This window comes from Tauraco erythrolophus, chromosome 5 (assembly GCF_009769465.1).
Source record: "Tauraco erythrolophus isolate bTauEry1 chromosome 5, bTauEry1.pri, whole genome shotgun sequence".
Taxonomy (NCBI): Eukaryota; Metazoa; Chordata; class Aves; order Musophagiformes; family Musophagidae; genus Tauraco; species Tauraco erythrolophus.
The window spans coordinates 48,498,586-48,525,637 of NC_141469.1; the positions used below are offsets into that span (position 1 = coordinate 48,498,586).

The 27,052-nt window shown below is 40.0% G+C and overlaps 1 protein-coding gene across 2 annotated transcripts in view; it reads left to right on the top strand.

Moving 5' to 3' along the window:
- Positions 1-1,779: 1,779 nt before the first annotated feature.
- GRXCR1 (glutaredoxin and cysteine rich domain containing 1) overlaps positions 1,780-27,052 on the top strand; it is a 43,978-nt gene continuing 18,705 nt past the window's right edge. The window contains exons 1-2 of one of the 2 annotated variants that reach the window (XM_086612344.1): positions 1,831-2,226; positions 7,833-7,835. In XM_086612344.1, coding sequence (XP_086468470.1) covers positions 1,831-2,226; positions 7,833-7,835 — 399 coding nt within the window. Of the gene's footprint in view, positions 2,227-7,832; positions 7,836-27,052 lie in introns of both variants that reach the window. The other variant, XM_086612343.1, reaches the window with a different exon arrangement.

Genomic DNA, 27,052 nt, shown 5'->3' on the forward strand with positions numbered 1-27,052 from the left:
TTACTGCAGGTTTTGAAGTTCATTTTTAGTAATAATGAGCTGTATTTATTGTCAAAACTCCTGTGGTCAAGTCGCTGTGTTACATTGTGATTCAGACCCCCACCACTCTCCCCCGATGAATTTCACAAGATATCTTGTAGTCGTATTCAATATTAGTACAGATTTTGATACAAACTGTTTTTCTTCACTGAAAGATAAGCATTTTAACTCTTGTAACATTATTTTTACTTTTTTTCTATGTCAATAATAGTAGTCGATAATACAGTGAATCATCTCATTTTAGAAAGAACTGTGGCAACCACAAGTGCTATGAAATGCCACTAATAAATTGTGTTTCTGTTTTGTAGGTGGAAAAGAAGTAACTTAAGAGTTTAATCACAAAAATTGTGATTTTACTTGGGCTGAAGAGCAGTATTTTCATGCCTCTTGTTCAAAAGAAAGTCACAATAACTCCCACCTAATTGCTGAAACATTTGAGCTTGCATTTCCAAAATCTTGGCCAGAAAGTCTCCTAAGATGCTTAAAGCTATGCAGCTGCTCATGACTACAGGCGTTGCCATTCTGGGTTGACTGAGCATTTAGGGACTCATTTCATGCCTACACCTGTTGGGGGTCAGAGGCTTCAGAAAGCAATTCAGTATTCATGAGTCTAGAGAGAAAATGATGCTTCAGCGAGTGTGTAGGGAATGTTTGCCAGGAAAGTGAGAAGGGGATGGAGTTCTTGATGCTGCTCTAAGGAATGCTTTGCATTTTACTTTGAATGGAGAAAATGCAGAATTAGCATTGTAAGTAGGGATCTTCACACAAACTCAGAACCAGCTTGGGGATCTAAGGTGCTACTACATGATATTGAGTAGACGTAGCCAGAAACCTCAAGTGTGGGTTTGTTATTTTTACATCTAGAGCCTAATACTGTGCCAACGTCTACTTGTGATTTGTTAGGATAGGGGGATTTGCTTCCCCTGTGGTAGAATGTACGTTAGCCTACTTTTCTTTGTTTGATCCTTGTTGTCCCAATTAATTAGGTTTCTCCTATTCCTTTGTTCAGATTCCCTTGGCCCAGTCCGTTGAATAATTGACAAAACTGAACAGAGGCTGTGGTTACTGTGTGGTACTAGTTGTGGCTTGGTTTTATTTAATAACACTGTGTTACTCTGTGCAACAAATTGTGACTAATTGCTTCTCCACTGCTCTACCAGCCTGTGAAAAGGCCAGCATCACAAAACATAAGTCAGAGCTCCCTGCTGAATTTCTGCAAGCTCATCTAAAAAGCAAGCTTTGTTGAATGAGGTCTGACTGATGAAGGAATTAATTGTTTTGGTGAAAGAAGTGTGCCCATCATTGACTCCAGTGCTGAATTTTGCAATTTTCCCCTCAGGTACAATGTACGTAAACAGTTTTGAGTCTGCAGATCTTGTGAGAAACTCTTCTTTGCCTTTCCCAGCAAACAAAAACGGCATTCATATAGACTCAAGTAATTTCTATTACTGGGTTTGTCATGTGTGGCTTTCAATTTTTATCTTAATCAATGAATATAATTTCTCCCTTTCTTGCTTTCTTCCCTAGTGCTAAAAAGTACACAACGGCTTTTTAATATTTAATTGATGAGATCGCGTTACGGGTTTTAGTTTAAAGGTAACCATAGCACAAACGTATCCATTATTAACTGCAGAACGGCAGTGCAGCTTCTTGGGAACCCTCTTCAGTTTAATATGAGAACCCTTGTCGACAGGAAACAGTGCTGATATTGTTGTTAAGTGTGACAGACTGGCAAGTGCAATGGGCACCACGCTGGAACAATGCAAACTGCTTATGTCAATGGAAGAGGCGATGTTTAAAAGTGGGATGAAGGCGGACAGCGAGAGGCTGTCGAGGAAGGTTCGATTCCGCGTTGCGTCCTCGCACAGCGGGCGGGTGCTGAAGGAGGTGTATGCTGATGGGGAGGCTGCTGACTCTCTGGACTCCGAGTATGCCAGTAGCTCGGAGACCGACCAAACCAGCCGGCTGAGCGAAGTGGACGGACAGCAGAATGGGCACATAGGGTCCGAGTGCGACGAAAACGAGAACGAGCAGGATGACTTGCTCATTTTAGTCAGAGCCACTAAAGAGAGGGGCTTTGGTACAAAAAGAGTCAACATCCTCAGCAAAAATGGCACAGTCAGGGGAGTCAAGCATAAAGTCAGCGCTGGTCAAGCCCTCTTTGACAATTTGGCAAAGGTGTTTCAGGTAGGTGGTGTGGTCCTGCTGGTTGTAAGCCCTGTGTCTGTCCCTTTTAACTCACCACATTATTCTTTCCCTTTGTCCAAACCTCTTGTTTATGATTTCTCAATATTCTGCCTCATTCCCATTGCTGTCCACTTGTTGTTGCAGAGGAGGGGCTCATTGCTCTTCCTGGTTTACTCTGGCTCCCCACTCCAAATTAACTGTAAGATTTTTCTTTAAAAATTGACCTAAAATTTGCTGGCTAGAAATGAGTATGTTTTGCTATCCGTGTACAGACCAGGAAAGAAATGTAACAGAGGACTTAACTGGCTCTTTGTTGGAGATCTGTACAGATCCACTGTACAGGGACGTCTCATGTTTCCACTTCTATTATATTAGTTCTAATGAGTTTACGATGTTATCTACTGTCCTCTACATGTAACTATGTATACTTGCAAATTCCATTGTGTTTAATTTGCAAAGTAGATCAAATTAGATGCAGGATGGCAGCAATGACAGTTTTCCCACATGAAAATTTCAGAGGAATGAAATCTTAGTCGGAGGTCTCTTTTATTAATGTCTGTTTTCCATTATTCCAGAGCAGAATATCTGTATTTGAAACAGTGTATGTCACACTGACGTTTTAGGCAGAGAAATGTAGGCCTCAGAAAAATCAAGATAAAATTTCTAAAAATTTTAGTTCATGTATATATAATTTCTCTATATACACTGTCTTTAAGTCTTTAAGTCATTAATATTCAAACAAAACAGCAACATACATGCAACCAAACTCTAAAGGTTGTTATTATCCAGAATTATGATGGTAATTTAAATTAACCTGTAATTGGCTTCAGAGTATTGTTTTAATAACATTTATGCAGTCTTAAAGTATGGGGAATTTGATATTAGTAGCAACTGTTGTGTATTGAAACGAAATCTTCTAAAATATCTTTCTTACTTTGAAGTTAAGTCATCTCATGTGTTTAGAAATGGTTATGGATTAACATTCTCTTGCTTCTGAATAGAAATTTATCCTCTATGTTGTACCTAAATTATAACAGTCTTTTTGTCAATATCAATGTTTCAGTGGAAGATGGATATTTCAAAGATTAATTGTCTGTTCATTTTTCGTTTTTATTCTTTATATCACATAGCACTCAAGTAGCTTGCTTTCTTTCAAGCCACTCACTAAAGAGTTTGTCTTTGAATTCCCTACTCTGATAAAATTTGTAATAAACTCACTTTTTCTAAGTAGATGAGTTAGAAAATGTTAACTGGGGGCGTGTCTGGATTCTTCTCCAACCTTTATTCCAAATACTGGTCCATGTTATTTTGTTACATGGAGTACATAATTTCACCTCTCTAGCCTCATTCCCTCCTAAAACCTTCCCTCCGCTGCATCAGTGACACCAAGCTAAGAAATTTGAATCACCTAAATAGACGGACCCATCTGAAGACATATGTACCTTCATTGATGGCTCTGTTATTTGCTGGTTTTGTCTTCGGTTTTAGGCTGGAAGTTCTTCAGAAAAGGTTCATGGACTGAAATCAATACACTTTGATTTCAATGAAGTTTCTTTTATTCCTGTAAGAAATCTAGCTAGGACCACTACTATTTCCATGAGGTGCTTAGCCAGAAGAAAGGGAGGCTTGAGAGGAGGCATACCCATCTGATAACATCAGAAAATGGTATATAGCCAGGCCCACCATAGAAGTTCGTAATTAAAAGTTGTAAAATACTTCATGGTTTAAAAATGATAAGGATCTTGTATTTTACAGCATAAGAAAGTAGAAAAATTAAACTATTTGGTGAAAACAAACTTAAAAGTTTTTCATACAGCACATAATTAAATTTCAGCACTCTACTACACTGTAAAGCATTGTAAAGGCCAAAAGAGTAGGCAAGTTTAAAAATGGATGAGGAAAATACATGGGGAACTGTGCAGCTTCTGCTCAGACAGATCTAGACGACTGATTTCCAGAAATAATTGTATATTCTTACCTTTAGCATCTACTGCATCAAAGATACAATCAATAATATAGAATACATAATGATTTGAGGTTTCAACATAGGTTCTTGTTTCCTCAGAGATGAAGTTTGAAGTCTAGTGAAGAAGAATAATCATTTGCATATCTTTTATGTCATACTGTGAGCCAATTTTCTGTGCCACATGGAGAACACAGAGGAGAGCAAAGCACAAAGATTGGCTTTGGGACTGATAGGGAACTGCTTGATCCCGATGTGAAATACGATCAAAATCCATCCAATTACAAATGAAGCAATGACCTATAGGGTAAGATTCGAAGATGTTTTCTAGTTTTCTGTAAGTATGTTCCAGATAATTAGTTGTGCAGAGAACAACAGGAGTTCTGCATTCAAAGATATGATAAGATAGAAATATGTCTCTATTAGAAGGTATAACTCAAAATCCTTAATCTGGGTATTTTTCTAAGTTCCCTCCTTGATTAGTGGTTGAGTCACCATCCCTGGAGGTATTTAAAAGATGTGTAGATGTGGCACTTAAGGACATGGATTAGTGGTGAACTTGGCAGTGTAAGGGTAATGCTTGGACTTGATGATCTTAAAGGTCTTTTCCAACCTAAACGATTCTATGATTCTATGTGAGGTCATCTGCAGTTACAAGTTTTGCTGCTCTTAGGTAAGTAACAACAGATGTATAACAATAATTAAGATGTATACAAAATCCCTTATCCCTGAGGAGAGCCCATCTCTGCCGCTTTGATGATTCAGCAGCAGATCACCTCATTACACATTTCTCAGTCAGTGTCAAAGCAGGCATTTGTAATCTCAGAGTATACATGTGATCTCTTGACAGTCCTAAATCCTGAGCAGTGTCAGTATTCTGATTCTTCCGACTATATCTACAAACTCCTCTACTGTCCTATTACCCAAAATCCCCATATGCTCCCTATGGTAGAAGAGAGGTCCTTTAAAACAAATCACTTTGCTCAGATATTCTAGCGATAAGCAGAGACTCATTAACCAGGCTTTGTTAAGTTGTGCAGTCAAGCCCTTTGATGTTTTCTGTTCAGATACCTGCTCTAAAAGCAATTCTAAGTATTTTAATGTCTAATGTATTTTAATGTTTTTGAATTTTTTTTCCAACATTTTCTAACTACAGCCTTTCTACTCAATTGATTCAGACAATTCCTTCCCACAACAGACTCATCTGAAAAACTCACACCTCCTGGAGTTTTGAGAATGTGAACAAAATATTGTAATACAGGATGTATTTCTAGAGGAAAAGGTGGTTTTGGTTGTTGTTATAGTATGACACAAGCCTGGCCTGAGAATGTAAATTTACTGCTAAGTAGACATGCATCCCCTGCTACATCTTCTCACATCCATGCACTGAACAATTCTATCACCAGCACAACCAGCGACTTCCTATTTCCACTGTTCCTTGAGAAGAGAAACTAGGACTGTCGCATTAATCTACCTGATGACTGACTGTCTTCCCGGATGCGAGCTTCAGTGCTGTGACAGTAAAAGGTCTCTTATCATGTTGGCCCTGCATGGATGGTGAAGCTGTGAGCCCAGTGAGAGCTGGGGCTGGCACGGCCGTGGGGACGGGTGGGACAGAGCAGCACATGTCCAGGGGTCATCTCAGCTTCACAGCAGGGTGTTTTAGGGGCAGAAAGACGGAGAAGAGACTGTCCCTATTGATGCTTCAGGGGAGCATAGTTTCCATGGCAACTTCTCCAGCTTCTTTCTCCCAGGGGTGGATGCCACAAGGAGAGTGTTGACATGGCAACCACATCCTGGGGAGGGGGTGGGTGGGTGAGAGGATGTAGCTGTGTCAATGTCTTCTGAGCCCCGGCTTGGTGGGGAAATGAGAGGCCAGTCGGTGATCATCGGTGGAGAGCAGGGATGGGTCACAGACGTCCACCCGGCCTCCACGTGCACGTATCCTGGGACTGGAGGGGTGGGCTCCTCCAGGGCTGGTGGTACAGTGGTCAATCAGTCGGGAATATTTTATTTGTGAGAAATGCACACTGCTCAAACGCCTTAATAATGGGAAGGATCTGGAGCTCCCAGTCTCCCTGGTTGCGCACCTCCTCGGTGCAATTGAAATCATCTCCTCCAGAAACACTGAAACTGATGGTGTTGGCAGCTCTGGAGCTGAGTACATGACCTGCTAATTAGTATCAGGAACACAAGCCCCTTCTCTGCATATCCAAATTTACTGTGGTCCTATTTCAGTACATTACTAAAATTTTTGTTTTCTAATAATTAGAATAGTTAAAATGTGAATGGGTATGAATATTTCCTATATTTTCTCATAGTAAGTAGTAGAGAAATGATTCTTGTTTCCTTGAAATAAAAGTAACTCTCTTCATGACCGATTTTTGTGACTAGGCCATTCCTGTGGTGGTTTCAGGGTGACACAAAGCAAAAATCCTTGGGTCGTCTGGTATATTACTTAGTGGCGCAATGATCATTTCATACCAGACCAGGTTTCCATCCCAACGTGCAATGTAATGGAGCTCAGCCAAAGGTTTTACGCAGGTGTCCCCTCATTTCCACTGTTTTAGCATGAGTCCTTTCCTCCGTTTCCATACTTACGAGCTCCACTGGCCTTCTGACCTGCTCTGAAAGGTCACCTTCTGCTAAATTATCTACAGATCTCATTCTCAGGAGGCCCTGCTGACGTCTATTACCGAAGGGCAGGCCTGGTTAACAAATCTGATTAATGCCTCTGTGAACATTGCATCAGAAGGGTTACGGGTGAAGAGTCAGACATAATGTACTTGATCTCTCCAATATATTCCAGCCCAGTGCCTCGGGCAGAGCTAACGTTTAAGGTTGCAAAGTGCAAGTCAATATTCAGCCTGAAAAAGAAATAACATTAATGTTTAGATAGAGAGAAGGGAAAGGGTTAAAGAATCAGATGGAAGTTTGTTAAGAGAAGGAAAGCTTCTGGGGTGGTTAGGTTCACTTTCATCTTTCTTTACTTGTAGGTGACCTGGAAAAGTGAATACACAGCAGGACATGCAGAGCTTACGAACCAGAAGGGCTAGCTAATACCAGAGTGAAAATAAAATAAAATGCAGCAGCAAAAGCAACTGTCTTCCAAAGAGGCAGATGCTGCAGTGTTGTTAAGGAAAGTTTCTGGTGCAACAGTACAAGCAAAGAATTTAGGGTGGGTGGCACGTTGTCTACCACTCCAGTTCTTGGAGCATGTATCACTACAACCCCCAAAACTCTGGGGAGAATAGAGAAAGCGAGGTCTGCACTTTGACTGGAGAAGTCACAATGCTATCCTCACTTCTTTGGCAGATGATCAGTGCTGACACTCCAACATTATTGGACTCTTTGAACTCAAAGACCTCTGTTAGGACTAGACTAAGATTGTAAAAGGTTTCCTGAACTTTCCCTTCCTATTTCCATCCCTAAACACTGCCCTGTGACTCCCAAGTGGGCATAGTTTACAAAGACGTGCTGGATTGCTTGTACCTACTAGCAGCAATGTTAGGGAAACCTGCTAATAACCTAAAACTATAGCCTTTGCAGTAGTAATGCCACTTACACGGGTGGAGATAAATCCCACTGAGCTGTAGGTACCTCCTCTGAGGTATAAAGTTCCAGTGTATGTTCCTAGTATTAGCAAGTCTTGAAAACTAATGATTGAAATCTACTGAAGAATAGGGAAATTTTTAATGACACAGGAGATCAAGTGATTATGAAAAGCGGGTTTCCATTTGTTACAGAAAATTCAGTGTTAGAAGGACAATTGGATCACCACTGAAAAGGGCACGGTGTGCCTTTATCAATTCCCTTGTACCTTCCTAAGTGTTTTGATCTGTGACCAAAGTGCATGGGACAGTGATTCAGCTGATTCAGCTGATTAAGTGACAGTTAAAACAGGTAGTTTCCAGAGCTGGTGGCTGAATAGCCACGCTAATGAAAAAAGTTCAGGTTTATGTGCTTTTAACTGGAGCCTGGGGTTGGTCAGTACTTAAGATGTTGGTATTTATTGTTCTTATGTTCATACAAATCAGCTGTAAAGCACTGAGATCAAACAAGTCTATTATTAACTATTCATGATATTTTAGGGTTTGCTGCTATCAGGACTTGAAATACATATTTGACATAGACTTGAAATGATCAGTAAATAGACTTTATCTAGACCTCTGAAAGTGATATACAAGCTTTGAGTATATAGACTTAGTTATCTCTTTTTTTTAAAAACATAGGTAAGGGATGTCTTGACTTTTCAATACACTCAGCACTGGGAAGCTTAGCAACTAAACCATGGATACATTTATCACTTCTTGAAGATTGAATCAATAATTGAAGAAAAAAATTGCTAGACTTTTATGCTGGTGATCTGATCAGCATGTACTGGACATCTGTCCAACCTTCCAGAGCACCACATGGCCTCAAAATTATCCTTGTTCTGCTGTATCTTGATCCTTGTAAAGGATCTGTGAATGAGGATACTGTTCTTGAGACACTCAGGTGCACTATATGGGGCTAAGCAGAAGCAAGCCCTGGGACAATAAACATTTCTGGTCTGTGTTTACATATGTTTCTGCTTCAGAGGATGTCATAAGCATGTACTGCTTCTTGAATCACACCTACATCTGCAGGTGAGTGAAAACTGTTATGACACTGAATTAATATTTCCCCACTGGTTGTGATATTTTTATCTGTTTAGCATAGGTAGAAATGACTACGTAAAATACAAGACAACTGAGGAATAGCTTTTACGCATTTTGCAGTCAGGCATTAGCGACATGAGCGGTGTGGTTTTGAACACTGACAGGGTTATCTGTGCACACTAGCCTTCCCTGAGACAGAGACTGAACTGACGCACATCCTAGCAAGGGTCTGTGAAACACACTGGACTCTCAAGTATAACTATACTCTGGTAGGTGCAAGATGGAAGCAGCAGTGAGAAAAGAGAATTTTGCACTTCATTAGCACCTTCTCTCTTCTCTTGATGACTTCTAACAATGGACTGGTACTGAACAGAGCTGTATCAGGCTTACCCCAGCTGGGGTCTAAGTGCCTGTGGTCCAAGCAGATTGTGCAACCTGTAGAAAATAGCAGAGCTGCTGACCTGGACTGTGAAAGAGAACAGAATTAAGTTGTTCCCTCTGTGAAGTCTACTCCACGTGCTTACTTTCCCAGAGTGATTTATTAATCCCCTGGTCTTATCTTTTGCATGACAAAAGGCATAGCAAAGAAGTTATGCTTATACCACAGTGAATATGTATTTACAGAATATGTAGTACTAGAGTGAATTGAGACTTTAGGTACAGATTCAAAAAACCCATGGGCTTCTGAAGAAGGACTTAGACATTAAGCTCCAAAACTGTGATCCTCCAAATCTCTTTTTGGTGCCACCTTGTCTCAAAGGCAGCAAAAACCTTTTATTAATGAAACTGATTAATGATCTGCCTTGGCCATGTGCCTCAGCATCTCAGTATTGACAGGACATGACAGTAACCTCCTACTTATGTCCTACGGGAACCACGAAATAGGCGTTCCCTTGCCTGTCTCACCTGCAGGGCTTGATGGCAGTAGGTGTCCTCTGAGCATGCCTGATGGATCGGATCCTACACAAACTGTACATAAGCAGATGCTGCTTTGTTACAAATCGTGTCTGCAGGAGGCAGTGGTGGGAGTTGTGCTTTGAATTAGACAGTCACGAGACAGCATGAATAAGTTGCTGGTGTAGGAGCGGAACACAGGCTTGCTGATCCTCAACTTGCCATCTCACATACTATGTTTCAGCATCATGCTTGACTTCCATTTCTTTCTTCCTCTCTCTTGAGCATAATAGAGATGGCACTGCTTCACCATGGAGGTATCCTAGAAAAGCTTGTAGCCTATGACTTGCTTGTTAGTGACAAGAAGTAGAGAGGAGACTGAATGCAGGTAGCCAAGACATGAGAGATTGCAAATAGCCATGTTCTGCCACCTTGTTTCATGCTCTCTCTTTAAACCTAAAGATACATTTGCTTTCTTTCTGAAAGAAAGCACCAGTGTACTTGTTCTTAGGCAATGGATGTGAATCTCGAACGGAAAAAGACACGTCCTGTTTTTTCTAACTGGGATTCCTAAATCATATTGGCCTCATCAAATTCTCTGAGCTGAAATTAGTCATAAAACGAGAAAGTATTAGGACAAAATACCATATATGCTTGTCATTCTCTTACTTTAAATTATCATTCTGATAGACTAACACTGGGTCAAAGCCCACGTACTGCTCTGGGATTCTTATGTAATGTCCCTTTGTGGAACTGCTCAATAAGGTGATCAACCTTTAAATTAACTTGGAAAATGCTTCATCTTGCTTCAAACTGGCTTGAAAAAAAGTGATGTTATGTATACAGCCTATCAAAAAAATTATTATCATGTGAGTGCAGATTTTTTTTCTACTTATTCTAACAGTAGGAAATCTTTTCTTTCTAAATTGGCCTCTTATAACAGAGATGAAAATGATGAACTGATTAGTATTAATCATTAATTAGTAGCAATAGCCCTTCATTCTTTTCCTAGCTATGGGGCTCAACTCAGTAACTCAGCAGGACAATTGCAAGAAAATATATTTTAAAATATTCTCAAAACTAGGAACATCAAGAAAATTTTGGGCTATTGCCCTTTCTTTGCCAGAGTACACCAGGCTGCCTGCTACCTCATTTGCTATGTCCTGAGTATCTGTATGCTTTTGACATAGCATATGCAAAGTTTATGGAACACATAAAGCTGAAATAAATTGCCTACAAATACAAACCACCCTATATGCATCATTCTTGGTCATTGAGCTCTAATTTTTGCATACAAATAAATTACTTTACAACCAAGTATTTAAAGGTCCTCATTGTACTTGATTGTCTTGGGTGAAGTATGTTTTATTTACATTTACAAGCATGGAAGCACATATTTGGCTACTCTGGGCCAATTTGTCACCAGATTTCACGACTGTGCAGTTGTGCAATTGCAAAAATATGGTAATAATGAGGATGAAACACAGCTCTTTTATTTTATAAAAAAAAAAAGTTCAAAAGAGTGAGGAATTACTTTACCTTAGCTGTATGGTTCTCCAGGCATGTACTAATGCTTCTGATTTCACGCCACAGAAGGCACTAGCAAAAATACTTTCTAACAAGTTAGTTACATTACAATTCCATTTAGTTTACAGATCTCAGAATTGTTTCAGTTCTGAGCCAGGATCTGCAAATACTTACACTAGCACTTGAAAACACAAGCTGGACAAATATAAATGTACACATACCATGCAGGTATTGTGTTACAATGACCCAGGAAAACTGCATTTTAGCAGTTGACCAAAACCACATCGCCTGTTGCCAATTTAACTGGTGTGTGGGTGACACTGAGGACTATTTCCTTCCCTAAAAGAGAAGAAATGGAGCCATGCTTTATTTGCAGACAACGCTTGCTAGACTGCTCTGGTCTGTCAGCAGCCTGCTCTTACATTTGTCTACTGGCGTTGACAGTTTATTACACACTACACCAACACAAGGTACATGATTAACAGCTAGAAAGAAGGAAACGGTCAAAGAGACACTGCTTTTTTTTTGGCTGGAGCTTTAACCTGTGACTGCAATGTTCAACAGTGTCATAAGTTTATAGCTTAAGTGCAATAAAATATGATTCAGGATGGAAATTGCAGCTAGAGAGAAAAAGGTATGACTTTCATGCATGAAAACCTTCCTCATCGCTGCAATATCCAGTAGAAGCTAGTACAAAGCACGAAACTCAAATCTCACTGAATTTCTCCAAAACTTGTTAGATAAATAGTAATCAAGACAGCATCCCCAGCCTGTTGGTTTTGAAAAGGAGCTGGAAAAATATAGCTTCTCATCCAAGCAGGCAATCTTGTGGTTTTGCTTGACGCAGTAGTTCTGTTGTGGAGAGGCTGTCACAGCACAACTCTTTACAGCCTCCATCATGCAAAGCAACAGAAATGGTCACAGGTGAGCAGCTGGAGTCAGTGAGGTAGAGACTCATTTCACATATGGCAAGAAAGAAGACAGAAAAGCCATCATTCACTGCTAATATGAATTGTGGAAAGCATTTTAACAACTTTAGTACAATTTTACTTTGGAACTATATCTAGAGATACCATCCATCAATAATGTCAGAGGAGTATGTCTTCTATACCGCAGAAATACCACATGCAGACTCATTCTTTCTACACTTCTCACAAAGAAATATGGAAAAACTTACTGGCAAATATTTGCACACATTTACAACAGCACGCATTGCTATGTTCTGCATTGACAAATGAGTCAATGCTGGTGCAAAAGCAAAGAAATTTTAATTTGGAATTGACTTCTAGTAGCCTTGTTTGGAATACTACTGATTGCTAATTATCTAACAAATTTTTAAAATATTAAGCATTGCCAGCAGTCATACACTGTTATTTAAGAAAAATCTGTTTCCCTATGCAACTTCTATAAGAAAGCGGTCAGTTTCTAAACCTGCAACTGAAATTACACCTTTTAAAGAAAACGTGATTTCTCCTACCCAGCTGCTCATGTCCTGCTCTTGGTTTACTATATCTAAACGCAAAGGACTCTCCCTCCTAGCCCCACAGGCAACTCTGAAGCCTTTCATTGCTGTTCAAGTGGAAAATGTCATAAGAAACAGACTGATAGATACAGTGAAAAATGAGACCTTGAAGCATTATTGCTGGAGTTTCCTTCATCTACTGCAGGTCTTAATCGGCATCTTGAGAACTTCCCTTTCCAGACGTTGACTGATGCTTTCAATCAGATTCCCAAATATGCAGTGGATAACTACATTTTTTCTTCCAAATCCCACCACGATCCAAAAATATAACCACCTACTCAGTCCCTCCACGTCCAAACTTAAGCTGTCATGAAGATTTAAAAGAGACAGCAGTTTCTAAATGACTTGTTCAGGAAATAGATTCAGTTCATTTAAATCTGTCTGCAAAATTTTGTCATGACAGCTATTGTTTTTGTATCTGCTGGGTGATGAGGCCTTTTGCATACCTATCTGCTTGGTGCATGATGTTCTCGTGGATCTTCACGTGAGAGACTGTATGGTGGGAGGGCACTTTACAGGCCAATATTTGCAGCTGGGTACAGATGATTTATACTATTGTTTGTTTTTTTTTTCTGCTGCCACTGACCGGGAGCAGCCTTGAACGATGTAGTTCCTTCAGCCAGGTAGTTTTTATCCTCAGCTGCTCCAGCAGTTCTCTTTTGAAGTCACAACAGATAAGGGCAAGAGTTGTCAAAAAGGGAGAGATGTCTACTGAACTTTCTGACCTGTCTTTCATGATGTCTCAACTCTCATTTTGGCAGAAGGTTATGCAACTGGCGGAAATGTAATCAGTATGGAGTTTCAGCATTGTTTGAAGACATGATATGATATTAGACTAAATGTTGTTATTGATTTTTCTTGCTGCAGAGGATTAAACGGTATCTATGCAAAGGAGCCACTGAAATGTGGCTCCAAAAGAAAAGCAGATAGTCAATTTAATCATCTCAGCATTTGCATTTGTAGTAGTCATATTCCTTGACCAGAACACATTTAACTCTATGACATAATATAGATCCTAGCCCTATTATGAGAACAGTATTATATGAAAAGTATGATTATAAGAATAAAAAATACACATCTGTGGGCTAAATCCTGAATCAGACTGGAGCATAAAGCTGCTCACACTGACCTTGCTAAAAAATTACTCCAACCACAGATGTAATATGTACAGAATAGCTAACTTGGCAGCTGTTTTAACTGCAGGTTTAGGAGCTAATATAAAGCATACAACCTGCTACATTCTGATTTTCAGATATTTTACCTATTTGTTTAAAAAAGCAAAAAAAAAAGCTTACGTGTTAGATTATTTTCAGGAACAAAGTCTGTAACTCTGCTCCAAGGAGATGTGTTCTATTTTGCTCACATGGAAATGGGGGATGAGTCATCTGTCCCCTTTTGTACATCAAGGCTAACAGCCACAGTATATGCTATTCTAGGGCAGAGCTGGTTTGTGTATGCTGTCTAGGAGTTGCATCCTCTATGCCCACATAAAAATCTCAAGTTCTCTGCCTTTGGTTTTGGAGTCTATTGCGTAAGAAAAGGAATGAAGCATCGTATGTGTGCAAAGCAGATGGATCTTTAATTTAAAGAAACGGAGATTAAGTGTATAGCTGGTAATTAACTACTCAGGGTTCGACGATAAAGGTACCGAAGTTCTAGATATTATTAAGTAATGAGATAGTTGAGTGTAGTTCCAATTAAGTTAAGTAATATAGCAAGGAAACAAAGTCCTTCATCACTCAGTGCTAACATGGAACAAAGTAGTGCTATAAATACAAGAGATTGCTTTTCATCACTTCCATATATTGAGTGGTAAGGCTTGCTCTTGTTGAGGAGTAACGACTGAATCAGCACTTCATCAGCACTTTGCTGCACTAAGCACAGCTTAACTTTGCTCTTTGCCTCATTTAAAGACCTGTGCAAAATTCATTGCTGGTTGCAGAGTGCTTTGGGACCCTATGTGAGAGAATGCTGTGTCCACTTGAGAAATGGTTGGCCTTTTCCTTGATTGTACAAAGACAACTTCAACTTTTTACAAAACAACCTGTCTTTATCTGAGCCCAGATGAGTAACGTTTTCCGGTAGAATTTAAATTGTCTGAAGTGGCAGGAAAGAAAAAGTTCATAATTTGCCAGACATTTGGAAATGAAAAGTAAGCCTACTTGGAGGGTGATGGTTTTCCAGTTTTGTTCAACACTCCTTGGGGGTTTCAAGATCTCAGTGCATCTCATTCCAGCTTCCGTTCACAGGAATACAGTAAAAGATAAAATGACCTTTGACAGAAAGCTTATCTGCCAAACATGAAAACTACGGTGTGTATCCCAAATCAAAACCAGGCTTCATTTAACTCTTTCCTCTGACTTTATTGTTTAGGAAGGTAAATTGTGAAGAATGGATAGTAATTTCGAATTTTCTCTGCTACTGATTGCAGTTGAGAATGACACCTTATTTCATTTATGCTATTACCTTCTTCAGTTGTTTTCTGAGTGAGCAGAAGTACTTCTGTTCTACAAGACAGACTTACTCTAGGGTGTAATTAGTCCATGATGAAAGGCTGAAACATCTGTGAATGAAAATGCAGTAAATTTTCAACTGAGTGAAGTCTAACCGATAAGAGCTTTCCTGAATACCAGTTTTTACTTGCTGATTGTGTTTAACACAAGGAAAATCACCAGTTGCAGTACTGGTGCAAATAAGAAAGAAGCCATGAACTATTTTGCTGTTTCCTATGATATTCTGGTATATTGAAGGTAAGTCTTAGAAAACAGGTCCATTCACCTCACAAAGCATAGCCTGGCAAAGAAGGAAGAGCCATGTAATATCACGAGCAGGATCTCATGAACCATTTTACTCTCCAGTCAGAAATATGATGAATCACATTTGTAAAATACTCCACAGACTAGAAATAATTTTCATAGACCACTAATGCCTTTTAATTAACCACACTGTAATTGACATTTTGGAACTATAAAGGGAATCACTGCATGAATAAACTGCACCTGACTATGTTTAAATGTAAAATGACTGAGTCAGAGATCCATGTATGTATGTATGTATGTATGTATGTATTACTATTAAGTTATCATTAGCATCTATCAGTCTCTCTTGCAGTCTAAGACAAAGGGAATGTTTTAGGAAGGATGAGTAAGGTAAAAAAGAGGAGAAAAGTGAAAGAGGGAAAGGATAGCAACCTTGTGGGTTTTTTTTAACTTCATCTGCATGTCAGAGAACAGTAAACAGAGTTTTCAAAGCTTCTGCCAAGTTAAAAAGAAATGGGCCGGAGTAGATGTGGTAATTTTCATGACAGCCATTTGCTGCTGATCAACACAAGTCTGTTTCTAGCAGTACGAAATGTTCTATTGAGTGAAGCAGCAGTGAGTACAGACAGATGGGGCCAGCGTGCTCAAACCAGGACTCGGAGCCATGCTGCTTGCTAACTTTTCCACTTGATCTGAGGTATCAAACAGCTTCATCTCTATCTGCCTACCCGCAGGAAGTTCTGCTCTGGTTCACTTCTGGCTAAAGCCATTCTTACAGAACACTCTCAGATAGCACACAAGCTGCCCAATGATCTTCCCCAGACAGGCAACTGAAACTCAAACATCTTGAACAGCTTAATAAATAACAAGAAAATAAAAAGCTGCTTATGACAAGAGAAATAGGATTTGGGCTCCAGAACTAAGGGTAATGTTTAAGACAAATATTTTGTGGTGGGTTTTTTTAATCATTTAGGGTGATATCATGGGAAATGGTACATAAGTAAACAGTAGAATTACCACCAAAGTCTGAATAAGTAGCAGGACAAAACATTCTCTCTCAAGACAGTGAAACGTATTTGAAAAATCCTACTCCTGTTTTTAAAAGGCAAGTCCCAAAATAACATAAAGTGTGAACTGACAATAAGAAAAATAACTATGCAAGAAAAACAACTAGTAATTTATTCAAGTATTTCATAAAAACAACCAAAGATAGGCAAGTCTGGATATGTTTAAAAGTTCTTTTTGGGCAAGTAACCAAACAGTAAGTGCTGCTCAGCACTCTTTCAAGTTGACCTATATGATCTCTTGTTTGATTTCCAGCCTTTCTTCCTGTTTTGAGTAGAACCAGAAAACAGAAAAGCCTAGAAAATATGAATACAGAAATGAAATGCTTTTCAAACTAGAGAAAAAGTTCAATTTTATCGAAGTTCAATTATCATTTTACTCAGTCTATTTCTCCCCATTGCCAGTGATAGATAGAAATGAAATAAACAGTGATCAAATGTTGAATACTAATTATTTTTCATACTTCTACATATAACTGTTATCACCAAGTAGTAACTCATAACTGTCAAGTAACAGGAAATTAAATGGTGTTATCTAGGATAATTTTCTTCTAGGAATAGAGACTTATTCTCAGATTTCTGGGGCTCGCACATTGTTTAGAATTGTTTAATTAATATTAACATTCTTTTCATGACCCATCTGTGATCCATTGTTTCAGTTCTCTGATCTTCCACACTATTGCAGATGTAGCTTTGGGCAGGCAGATGCTATGCAGCTCAAGCCATACATTTTAATTTAGTGATGGCAGCATTTCTTCAAGCGACATGCAGCAGACTTTCTTTTTTCCCCTCTCTTACATTAATTAGTTTCTGTTTTCAAAGTATGTTGGAAAAGTAAAAGTGACCTTCCAGTTTGTTCTGTAACTTCACATTGCCTTTTATTAGACACAGAAAACGAGTAGGAATGATAAATTGTGAATCTACCATTTTTATTTTCACATTTTTTTTGACTTTCCAATTTTCCAGACATTTTAAAAAGCTTATATCTTTCTCATGTCAAAGGCACGTTGCATAAACTGTTATGCTGCTGTTCTGTGAGCAGAGTTTTCAGAAAACTGTCTCCAGGTAAACAGCTGCAAACAGCCAAAAAAGAAATGCAGCTCTTTTCCTTTCCATTCTTGTTGGTGTAATACAATCATAAACCATCACTGTGATAATTTAAAAGCTATGTGTCTTTAGTTTTGCACAGATCATACATTTTATTGGAGCCAAAATGAGTTTAATATGCAATGAAAGTTCAGGCCAAAATGTAGATCTAATCTAAAAGACCTCTAAATGGTCACGATTCATGCAACGACATAACATTGTACACTTTTGTAGACATCACAACTGTATTCAGGCCTGTCACAACACGAGCCATATCTGCCAGAAATAATCTTACAGAGGTGGGAAGTTTCAGTTTGACCATTCATCATCATCATATTTCATTGCTACCATGTTTTCTGTGGACTGGGTGTGAATTTTAGTGCAAATTATTTTCACGTAGCTAAATATCTCATTACTATAGTAAATGATTTTTAAACGAATTCAAGATACATCAAGCAGTGCAGGAAGTGAGACAGAAAACTATGACGAGTAGATACTGGGAGTAAATGGGTAAAACACAAGAGGTTATTGGTGGAGGTAGAAGAGATCTTCTTGAGAGATGATAAAGGTAATGAAGTGTCTTTGGAGAAACGTCTCTGAGTAAAGTTGATAACATGAAATTATGTAGCATCCTTGTCAAGTTATTCTGTAGAGGTATTTGGAAAGATGAAGCTAACCAAGAGCCAGAACTAACAGAAACCAAGATCATGGCAAATGAGACTGCTGGGTTGTAGATAATTAGTTTGCAGAAATTTCGGGTGGTAGTTATGCAAGGTCAGTGACTGTGAATATATGGGATAAGATGGAGAGGAATGAAATAGGAACGCTGATATTGTAGAGGGAATTCAAGAGATAAATTAAATACTTGTGGAGAAAAACTGAGTTTATCCACAGGGTGCTGGAGAAAGCTTCCTGCTATCTGGATTCACAGAGACATCTTGGAGGGAAACAGAAGAGCTGTGACTGTCAGTGTTTGGAATGTTGTTTTGAGAGCCTGGAAAGCTGGTGTGATGGCTGTGGAGATGCTCGGCAATGATTTAAGTACTCTGTATTTTCAGTATTTGTTAAGATAATTTGGTAAATGTGTTCACTTGGATTTACAGAATTCCTCAACAAATCTACCAGAGAGGGAAGCAATGCTTTGAATTAATCACATTTCAGGCATAAACTGCAATCAGTTCAAAGCTTTGAAGGTTTTGTCTCAGTCTCTTCCTGGCTTAGCTTGTGGCACTAGTTTGCACCAGAAAGGCAGAGTTCATCTGAAGTGGTGACATTAGACGTGCTCTATGGCAATGTATGGGGATGATCTTCATATGAACGGAGAAGATATGTGTGACGCTTTCAGCAAGTAAGATGTGTCCAGAAACATGGAAACTGTGCTCACCGCAAACGCTCCTAGGTTTGATTTGGCAACGTCTATCTGCTTAGTGGTGTGAGTCCTCTGGTGAGCTTCTGTCCCATTTTGGCTGTTTCATTATATGCTTGGCCCTACTGAAACATAATAAGGAGGCACCAGCTACTTCAGAGCTGGCACCATGGAAGTCTCTAGCTACCAACCATTCTTGTACCCTGCCTGCAGCACAGGATTGTAATTTTGACCTTAAGTAACTCTTATGAAAAGATAAGGGCTGCACTCAAGTCAGTCTCTCAATAGCTGCCAGAAATGTCAAGTGTGTCAGTGAAGTACTCTGTCTTGAGAAAATAAAGCAGAAAGTGAGAGGCAGGAGAAGAAAGGCTTCTACGTGCTGGCAGCGTTGGAGGATGTACAAATCTCTGCTGGAGGCCTGGGGAAAACGGAGTGTTAAAGTCCTGAGAGATGACTTTGACCTGGAAGAGAGATGAAGAGCAATCAGGCTTGCTGGAGAGGAAGGGAAGCTTAGTCTGCAATCTAGTCAGTTCTCTGAAGTAAAGAGAAAAAAAAAAAAAAGGACTAGGGAAACATGAGTTTTCAATTCAAAGTGACCAGGGATCAGGTGAGGAAGGCTAAAGCCCTGAAGGAATTGAATTTGGCAAGGGATATAAAAAGCAATAAGAAATGCTTCTATAGGTATGTAGGGGACAAAAGGAAGTCCAAGGAGAATGTAGGCCCCCTCCGGAAGGATACTGGTGCTCTGGTCACCCGCGACATAGAGAAGGCTGAGGTACTCAATGAATTTTTTGCCTCAGTCTTCACTGATAAAGCCTCTTGTCTTACCACCCAAGCTGTGGAAAGAACTAGCAGGGACTGTGAGGATGAACCACCGCCCACTGTACTTGAAGAGCAGGTTCGGGAACATCTGAGGAACTTGAAGGTGCACAAGTCCATGGGACCTGATGAGATCCATCCGCGGGTCCTGAAGGAACTGGCGGATGAAGTTGCCAAGCCACTGGCCATTGTATTTGAGAAGTCGTGGCGGTCTGGCGAGGTCCCCGATGACTGGAAGAGAGGGAACATAACCCCCATTTTTAAAAAGGGGAACAAGGAGGACCCGGGCAACTACAGGCCGGTCAGCCTCACCTCTGTGCCTGGCAAGGTCATGGAGCAGATTCTCCTGGGAACCATGCTAAGGCACATGGAGAGCAAGGAGGTGGTGGGTGACAGCCAACATGGCTTCACCAAAGGCAGATCGTGCCTGACCAACTTGGTGGCCTTTTATGATGGGGTGACAACATCGGTGGACAAGGGTCGACCAACGGATGTCATCTACCTGGACTTGTGCAAAGCCTTTGACACTGTCCCGCACGACATTCTTCTCTCTAAACTAGAGAGGCATGGGTTTGATGGATGGACCACTCGGTGGATAAGGATGGTCAATGGCCGTACTCAGAGAGTAGTGGTCAACGGCTCGATGTCCATGTGGAGACCGATCACGAGTGGCGTCCCTCAGGGGTCCGTGTTGGGCCCGGCCCTCTTCAACATCTTTGTCGGTGACGTGGACAGTGGCATGGAGTGCACCCTCAGCAGTTCGCCGATGACACCAAGCTGTGTGGTGCCGTCGACACGCTGGAAGGGAGGGATGCCATCCAGAGGGACCTCGACAGGCTGGAGAGGTGGGCCCGTACCAACCTCATGAAGTTTAACCAGGCCAAGTGCAAGGTCCTACATCTGGGTCATGGCAATCCCAGGCACAAATACAGACTGGGCGGAGAATGGATCGTGAGCAGCCCTGAGGAGAAGGACTTGGGAGTACTGGTGGACGAGAAGCTCAATATGAGCCGGCAATGTGCTCTTGCGGCCCAGAAGGCCAACCGCGTCCTGGGCTGCATCAAGAGGAGCGTGGCCAGCAGGTCGAGGGAGGTGATTCTCCCCCTCTACTCTGCCCTCGTGAGACCTCACTTGGAGTATTGCGTCCAGTTCTGGAGTCCCCAACATAAGAAGGACATGGACCAGTTGGAGAGGGTCCAGAGGAGGGCCACGAAGATGATAAGAGGGCTGGAGCACCTTCCTATGAGGACAGGCTGAAAGAGTTGGGGCTGTTCAGCCTGGAGGAGAGGAGGCTCCGGGGTGACCTTATAGCGGTCTTCCAGTACCTCAAAGGGGCCTACAAGAAAGATGGGGAGAGGCTGTTCAAGAGGGCCAGTTGTGATAGGACAAGGGGTAATGGTTTTAAAATAGAGGGAGGTAGATTCAGGTTGGATATTAGGAAAAAATTTTTTACCATGAGAGTTGTAGAACACTGGAACAGGTTGCCCAGAGAGGTGGTGGATGCTCCATCCCTGGAGACGTTCAAGGCCAGGTTGGATGAGGCCCTGAGCAACCTGATCTAGTTGGAGATATCCCTGTTCCTTGCAGGGGGTTGGACTAGATGACCTTTGAAGGTCCCTTCCAGCCCTAACGATTCTATGATTCTATGATTCTATGAATTATAGCTTGAATTCAGAAGTTCGGCAAAGCCAGATGAATGGGAGGACACAGGATTTTTTTACACAGTACTGCAACAAAACCTGTTGATGACCAATGTTAAGAATAATCCTTTTGTTAATTCTTTGATTACAACTTAAAATATCTATATTTTAAGCACATCTAAGGTGAACTTTCTTCCTAATTGTGTTTTAGTCAGAAGAACAAACTCTAGCATAATTTTCCACCAGAATTTTAGTCCTTACCACAAGGGAATTTGAAGTCTTGCAAAATTTTTGCAGTTTTTATCATTGAATTTTCCTGAATTTAGCTCCCCATCTGTACCTGACTGACATAGCCTGCTTCTTAAGAAGTGGTATTAAAATTTAATAAGCATTTCTAATTAGCATTTGTTTTATGCAGCCGAAGACCCAAGGAGTAAATTAGAGAGATTATATATCCTGTAACACATTTTTGCGAAAGTATAGGTTTTAATTTCCCGATCCAGTGATTACATCAAACAAAGAGAAATTGTTCGTATTGCCACTCAGATTGTTCGGCTGAAAGCCATTTATCAAACATAGCAGATAATAAACATTAGTAAAACTAGCTTATAACTCTCCTACTAACACTGCACCTGTAGAAAACAATTGTTTCCCTGGTTGGATGCCAGGTTACAGGACACTTCAATTAGTCTTTCAAAACAGGCACAGAGGGGAAATACAGAACAACCCATTGCCAAAGGAAATTCATTGTTAGGACAGTGCTGGCTGAAGTTTGCATGATGTATTCGGTATAGTTTAAGGCAGGTATTAAGCATGTTCATATTAAATATAGTGTAAACAGCTATGAAAAGTGAAAACTACTTATCAGGAACAGCAACATTCCCAACTGAAAAACTGAGCTTGTTTTGCTGGAAAGAAAAGTCTTATAGATTAGACTTGTTCTAATTGTCTCAAAACAATTGTCTTGAGATTTGTTCATTGTCTCAAAAAAGCCATTTTGCAAATACTATGTTTATAGGTACAGTAATCCCAGCACCTTTCCTCTTGTATAGGAAGTCTAATTACTCTGAAATGAATTGATGAGGGAAGAGGAAGGTAATAGATGAACAGGTTGTTTGATGAGTAGTGTCAGAGCAATTTTAAATTCCTGTAGCCTCCCCTTTCCCGGTCAGTTCATTTCAGAGCTGACATTACAAGTTATCGAACTAACAGATGAAAGAATAAGACTGGATGGTGAGGTGGCCCTGCAAATGAAGGTTGAGAAGGAATCAAGCTCTCAGTGAAGATGAAGATCAATATCAGAAAGAGCGAGTGTATTTCCCATGTGGCTCACCTGACAAACAAACACTGTGTTGGTAAATGCATACACTGAGGAACTCCCATGGAACTTTATCCAGGTGAATTGTCACTGATGTGTGCTCAAGGAATTGTGGTCCAAGAGCTAAAAATCACTTTGTGAAATTACTTCCAGCCAACCTTCTTAGTGACAAACATTTTCCCTTTACATGGTGTATTCTAGGAAATACTGCAGTTTCGTTCACTTTATCTAGAGAATGCCTTGTGAAAGGCAAAGCATTTCTTCCATCACGTTTACTTTTACAGGGCTGAATCTTGGTTATCAATTTGAACTGGCTAAAAGGCTCCAAATGTATCTGTATCATTAGTCAAACTAGTTGATATAAAATAATCATCCTAGAGTAATGCTTTTCATGGCTTATGATGATTGATATACTCAAAGAAACTAAAGCAATGGGACAACACCCAAATCCTGATTTTAAATGTTACTTAATCCAGGAAATATTTGGCTCCAGATTCATATTTTGTAAATGAGATCATAATAAGGCTGAAAGATAGTATATCAGGTTCCAACTGTCTGTTTTGGTGTAAGACCCCACAGCACACTTTGCAAATGAAGGGGAAAGTTATCATATGCCTTGCTGAAACTTGGTTTGGATATTTCCTGACTGCTGCCTTTTGCAGCAGGAGTTTCCTGCTGTAAGTGGCAAAGAACTGAATCTGTCTGCTCTTAAAAGTAATTGCTCATTATTTTTGCATAGTGATTGCGTTCATTGCTGAAAATTTTCTGAAATCAGTTTCTCTGGCTAGTGCTGGTAAGAAGATTGCGCCGTCTTGAATTACGTGTCACATTTTTCTGATATGGTTGGAGTAATAAAGATTATCTTTGTACTGGTAGTAGAAGTTTCAAAGTTATTGGCAGTTCAAAGTTTATACAGGCCAACTGTAAAAAGATTACCCGTGAGACCATTTGTCTGGCTCTAATATCTTGTTGCTCTTTGATTTGGGCTTCCTAACATTGTATTTTTCTTGGTGGCTTTGTAAGGTTGATGAGAGGGGATGAGGATGCTAGCAAATTGAATCACAGAGATCTCTGCAGAAATGAAGGGTTTTTAAACAATGAGCAAAATGAAATAAAGTCAATTAAGTAAGAAATATCCAAATAAGATTATTTCTTACTACCATCACTGGACTATCTTAGAAAGATTTTTCAACTGCATGTTAGGGACAGTGCAACAGCATTTTGTCAACTAACACTGTAATTATATTTCACTTATAAAAAACATTTTAGGCAGGTACATTACTAGATACATAAACGGTATTTGATGAGGAGTGTATCATTTGAAGGTTTTTTCACAATGCACCAGGATTATGTTTGAGCGATTTTCACATCAATTGAAAAGGAAAACCTTATTTTGGTAATTTGCAATATCTGTTGTTTCCAAGACGATATTTTGACCATTATTACTCCTTACTTCAGTAATTTCTTCTATTATTCTCCATCTCCAGATGCAACTGGCTGCTCCAAAAAAAAAAAGGATATGAGAGAGAATAGTTTGTTGAGATGTGATTTGCTTCTCTAAATGCTTACATTTTATCAGCTATAAGATACATTACTGTGCTGACTATACAAGTGTAAGATACTTCAGCAATCAAAAATACCCTACCATTTCTTTTAAGTCACTGTATTCCTTCGGAAAGAAGTAGAAAGATGAGATCTACTAATTTGACAAGGACTGTAAGCTATAGAAGACAGAAACACTAAACTAGCATAAATAGCTCAGCTATTACCTGTCTTAACCTACGCCCCATATGCCAGACTACCACAAGTAGCTTCATGAGTGTTACAGGACAGTCCAGGTAAAACTTGTCTGAATACAGGAATACTTCAAAGAACTGCGTGATGTGAAAGGCGATTATTGGACACTCCTTTTTCAAACAGTTTCTAGTGTCTCATGTAAACTGCTGGGGACAAAACTGTTTTCGGTAGCTTTTGCTTCTTCCTGTTCAGTCTTTGTGGGCAGCGCCATTGTGCAACAAGGGAATGCTTCTCCTTTCTTACAAACCTATGCAATGTTCGCAAGGGTCTTCCCAGAGACTCTTTCTCTTTTTTTCTCCAGGAAGAATTTCTTGGGGATGTTGAATTGGTAAATATGAAGAGAGAGAAATAAAGAGCAAGCAAGCAAAGAGAGAAACAAGCATTATATCATAGTGTCATTTCTTCCTGGGAGAATTACAGGCTAGGTTAGAATTACTCACAGGATTATCTCTTGCTTCTGGTTTTCAAAGGTTTCATTTATCCCTATCATATGCCGAATGGCATAAATAAACTAACAAGAAAATATTGATAGACCTTCCAACGCTTGATAAATAAAATCCAATTAGGCATGGACAGATATGGATCTTCTTTTCACTAATTTGGACACCATAATAAATTTTCCCCTGGCTGATCTTCCACGGCATGGGTGTGCCTTGTTGAATGGTAGTTCAGGCACTTCCCCCTGAGCCAGTGCCACACCTGTAGCAGGCACTTTGACTTCAGAAAGTCTACACAAGCAGAGGCATCAGGGTCTAGTGGAGACCATGAACCCCAGGGAGATAACCTGCTCTCTTATCTGAGCTCGGGTCACCAGAGGGCAGGCTGCAGCGTGGTTGTATGGGGGTGTGCTGGGAGAACGGTAATAAGGACATGGGGAGGTGAGCTCAGCTGTAGTCTTTGTACCTTCTGAACCTGCCAATAGCTGAAGCATTACAAAGAACAGGGAGAGGCAGGGTCATGCCCTGTACTCCTTTGCTGTGTTATTGTAAGTAGTATTTTTCTGCTTTGAAATGAAAATACTTTGACATCCCCTGAACAGCGATCTGTGCCAGAAGATACGTGGAAAGCCTGCAGTGGCAGAGAAAAAGGTATGATGTTATATTGTATTATTTGAGGAACAGAAAGGGTAAAAATACACATATGTCAGAGCATGGAAAGCCCTCCTTTTGGGTTTTGTTAGCATTCAGTCAAGTCATTTCAGGATCAAAGGAACAGTATAAATATCACAAGCAATACTTTTATTACTTTTGTTATTTTCATCTGACATGCTCACAATTGCTATACAGACTGAAAAGTACAAATGAATTACGGACAGATACAAATATACTATACCAATGTCTTAGGTATAATGACATCCTATATCTGTTTTACACTGTAGCTGATGAGCAATTTTGAGGATGTCAACCTTATGAAGGTAAAACCATGCTATTTTGCAATCAGCAGTATGTGGCGTCTGTGCAGATAAGCAAGACAACAATTGCCCAGGAGTTAGAAGATCAAAGAATTCAGGTTCTTGCTGGATCACAGCCCTTCTCTCTAGTAGCCCTATAAAACTGAAACAAGAAAAAATGAGATGTTTCATACACTGTATTGGGACACTCAATCAGGCAGAGGAGCCTTCTCTCCTATATAGCTTTTGGAAATTGATATATTCCTAGGGCTGCTGTTTTTAGGGGTGCAAGTGCCAGAATACAGGCAGACAAAAGGCACACAAATATTTGTGCCATTTCAAAAGCTGAGAAAAACAGTGACCCGACCACTTTCTGGAGGAAAGAAAAACTAGTATCTATATTTGGGACTGTCTCAGACTTTCCTGCTGCCTTGTTTAGGAGCACGGCTCTTGATACCCTCACTTGTAAATTGGTATTGATAGATCTTCCCAGCTTGCTGGGCAGGATGATAACTGATGATATCATTGCACTGTCCCAGGGAATCACAGACTCTGAGTCCTACAGTTATAGTCCCTGTAATTACCAAAACTGGATAAGAAAAAGTGTAGTGTTTTTGAAGCGATGTATTTAAGAGGAGGTCAGTACATGCTTTGACTGGAGTATATGACTTGCACTGTTGCAGAAATGTAGTCTTTATTCTACTGAGCTTTACTAAAACGCCGTCTTCTGAATTGAATAAGGTTCAAGTTCTGAATTTCCCAAGTATTTGTATAGTGCCAAGTCCTTGAAGACAATGCAAGCAGAACTACAAACCTTAAAGTAATAAAGCACTTAAGAGTGCTTAAATTTAAATTTAAGTGCCCACTGTGCTTTGCTGTGTGAGAGCCCATGGAGGGTTGGAACTGCAAACAGTGAAGTGGAAGGGAATGTGATTTCATCAAGAGTGCACACTGTGGCTGGGGAACCCTTACAATTCCTCCTGTATGCGTAAATAGATCTTACCCGCCAAAGAAAACCATCTTATTTGGTAGATGAGGTCT